At 46.2% G+C, this 2,833-nt stretch overlaps 1 protein-coding gene across 1 annotated transcript; it reads right to left on the reverse strand.

The window, feature by feature from the left end:
* Positions 1-679: 679 nt before the first annotated feature.
* On the reverse strand, positions 680-1,384 carry LOC108380357 (uncharacterized). The gene has a single exon (XM_017636726.1). It carries the CDS (start codon positions 1,382-1,384, stop codon positions 680-682), a length of 705 nt encoding a protein of 234 aa, XP_017492215.1.
* Between the last annotated feature and the right edge of the window lie 1,449 nt (positions 1,385-2,833).

A 2,833-nucleotide genomic window follows, 5' to 3' on the forward strand; every position in this document is an offset into this window, starting at 1 on the left:
ATATTTAAATGAATAAGTAAAGCAAATTTTTAGGTAATACAAATTATTCCGAGTTTATTCAAAAAGGAGAAAATATACTGGACTGTAGATTAAATTGAAATTAATAACTGNATATATATATATAAGGATAGTGAGTATGTTCAGTTTCGAATTAAGTAATTATATTACATTTCAAATATATGTTTATATGTTAAAGGTTAGCTGTGTTGAAGGTTAGCTAATTATTCATCATCATCCATGTGTTCGACATCACGGCATAACGAGTCCTTTCCCTACGTCGGATCGTTGACGACTTCGCCGGCGTTCGATGTAGCAGCGTGTGGTGTGCCCTACCACACTGATGACAGCTGGCTGGAGAGTCACAGGCACCGGTGACATGGGAGGTAGCCAGGCAGTTTACACAATATTTATGTACTCGGGCTGACTCATGCCTTTCAGCCGGCGTCATGGCGAGAAAAGCTTTACAGTAGCGCAATGAATGGGGGCGGCAACAAAGGCGACATTTGCTGAGCTCCATGGCTGCTTCACTTGTCATATGAAGAAATTAAATTTGAAACCAAACATTAGTTTTTCTGCGTAAGTACGGTGGGAATGGGTGTGAAAATGTGTTTTGTGGTTAACCATTGAGTCTGTATATTGAGGTCTAAAGAAAAGAGAATTTTGAATAAAGTTTGATGCGTTAAGCATCCATAGTGCTGGCTGGAGGTGGTAACAAGCATAATTTTGCAATGTTGCGTGTTATAATTCCCTTTTGGGTACGGATGTCAGCCACGCAAACGTTTCGGTCGGGACCGGGATAGAGCTTAACAATGCGTCCGAGGCGCCACTCATTTGGTGGGAGATTATCTTCTTTGATGACGACGGGGTCTTCCACAGCGATATTGGGTTCTTTGCCTTTCCACTTATGCCGTTTGTGTAGCTCTTGCAAATATTCAGTTTTCCATCGGGTGCTGAATTGATGGTGAAGTATCTTGAGCTTCTGCGTCCTGTTTGGAAGAGACAGGTTTTCTGCGTTAGGTTCTGGCAGAGAGACTAGTGGTGCTCCTCTTAAGAAGTGACCGGGAGTAAGAGGCTGTAAATCTTGAGACAAAGGCGACAGCGGTCTGGAATTGAGTACCGCTTCGATTCGTATGAGCAGTGTGGTGAGTTCTTCAAACGTGAATTTGTGATTCCCAGCGACTTTGTTGAAGTGCGTCTTAAAACTTTTAACCACTGCTTCCCACAGGCCTCCCATATGAGGAACGAATGGTGGTATAAATTGCCAGGAGAGGCCATGAACGGTGTATTTTTCAGCGATATCTGAGGCGGCTTTCTTAAGAAAAGTGGGAGGTTCTCGGTGGATTGACCTTTGAGCGCCTACGAAAGTTTTGCCGTTGTTCGACATGATTTTATGGGGGAGATCACGTCGACCAACGAATCTGGCAAAGCAGGCCTTGAAGGCTTCTACTGTCAGGTCTGAGCAGAGTTCTAGATGTATGGCTTTGGTGGAGAAGCAGACAAACACGCATACATATGCTTTTGTGTGTGAGGCGCGACGCAGTAAAGAAGTTTTCACCAGGAATGGGCCCGCGAAGTCTATTCCCGTGGTGTGAAATGGTAGCGAGTAGGTTGCTCGTGCTGGAGGCAAGGCCGCCATTATCTGCGATCGCATTTCTCGCTTGTGTATGGTGCACACCTTGCAGTGGAAAATGCATTTTTTAACTTTCTGCTTAAGGCTTGGGACGTAATACTCTTGTTGAACCATCCGGACCATGAGCAGTTTTCCTGCGTGGAGTAGAGTTGTGTGGTAAAAATCTATGAAGAGAGAAAAGAACTTGGAGTTTTCGGGTATTATTATGGGGTGTCGTTCATTATACGTGAGAACGGCGTGCTTAGGGCGGCCGTTTACACGCATTACAACACTTTTATCTAGCATGGGGTTCGACGATAGCAGCGAGCTTTTTTTATTTACCGGTTTCGAGGCTTCCAGTTGTGCGACCGCCTCTGCGTAATGATTGTGTTGGGCGCATATGATGAGCCGGGTTTTGACGTAACTGATTTCGTCCTGGGTGAGTGTGTGCGTCGTGGGTATTGGTTCCTTTCGTGCGCTGCGGATGAACCGATACACGTAAGCGATTACCCTAAGGGCGCGAGGAAATGACGAGAATCGAGTGAGAGGGTCTTCGTTCTCTATTGTGTGATAAGATTCCACAGATTTTTGTTCAGGGGGAAAGAGCGTTTGAGGCGCATTCTTTGGCCAGCTCGCTGAGGGTTTGGTGAGCCACTGAGGGCCATTCCACCATAGGGAACATGACGCTAGATCTTGTGGCTTGCATCCTCGAGTGCCTAAATCTGCGGGATTGTCTAAGCTCGATACGTGTCTCCATGTGGCGTTATTGACATTCTGCAAGATGAGGGAAGTTCGGTTCGCCACATATGTCTTCCATGTCCATGGTGGTTTTTCTAGCCAGGCCAGCACGATAGAGGAGTCTGACCAGAGTATGAGCTCATGGGTCGGCAGATTAAGTTGGGATCGAATATGCTTCACAAGTTTGGAGAGAAGGACCGCTCCACACAGTTCCAAGCGAGGCAGACTCACTGTTTGGAGGGGTGCGACTTTACTTTTTGCTACGAGCAAATGAGATGATGCCGAGTTTTCACAGTGTTCCACTCGGAGATAAACGCATGCGCAGAATGCTTTTTCGGATGCGTCTGAGAATCCATGGAGCTGAATGGTTTTATTAGGGGAAAACTGAACCCATCGCGGTATCCGTATTTCGCTGATGGCTATGAGGTTTTCTCGAAATGAAGTCCACTTGCGAAGCGCTCCGGGTTTGACGTTCTCGTCCCAATC

The sequence above is a fragment of the Rhagoletis zephyria genome, unplaced genomic scaffold (genome assembly GCF_001687245.7).
Source record: "Rhagoletis zephyria isolate East Lansing unplaced genomic scaffold, Rhagoletis_zephyria_1.1 Rzeph_scaffold_18971, whole genome shotgun sequence".
Classification (NCBI taxonomy): domain Eukaryota; kingdom Metazoa; phylum Arthropoda; class Insecta; order Diptera; family Tephritidae; genus Rhagoletis; species Rhagoletis zephyria.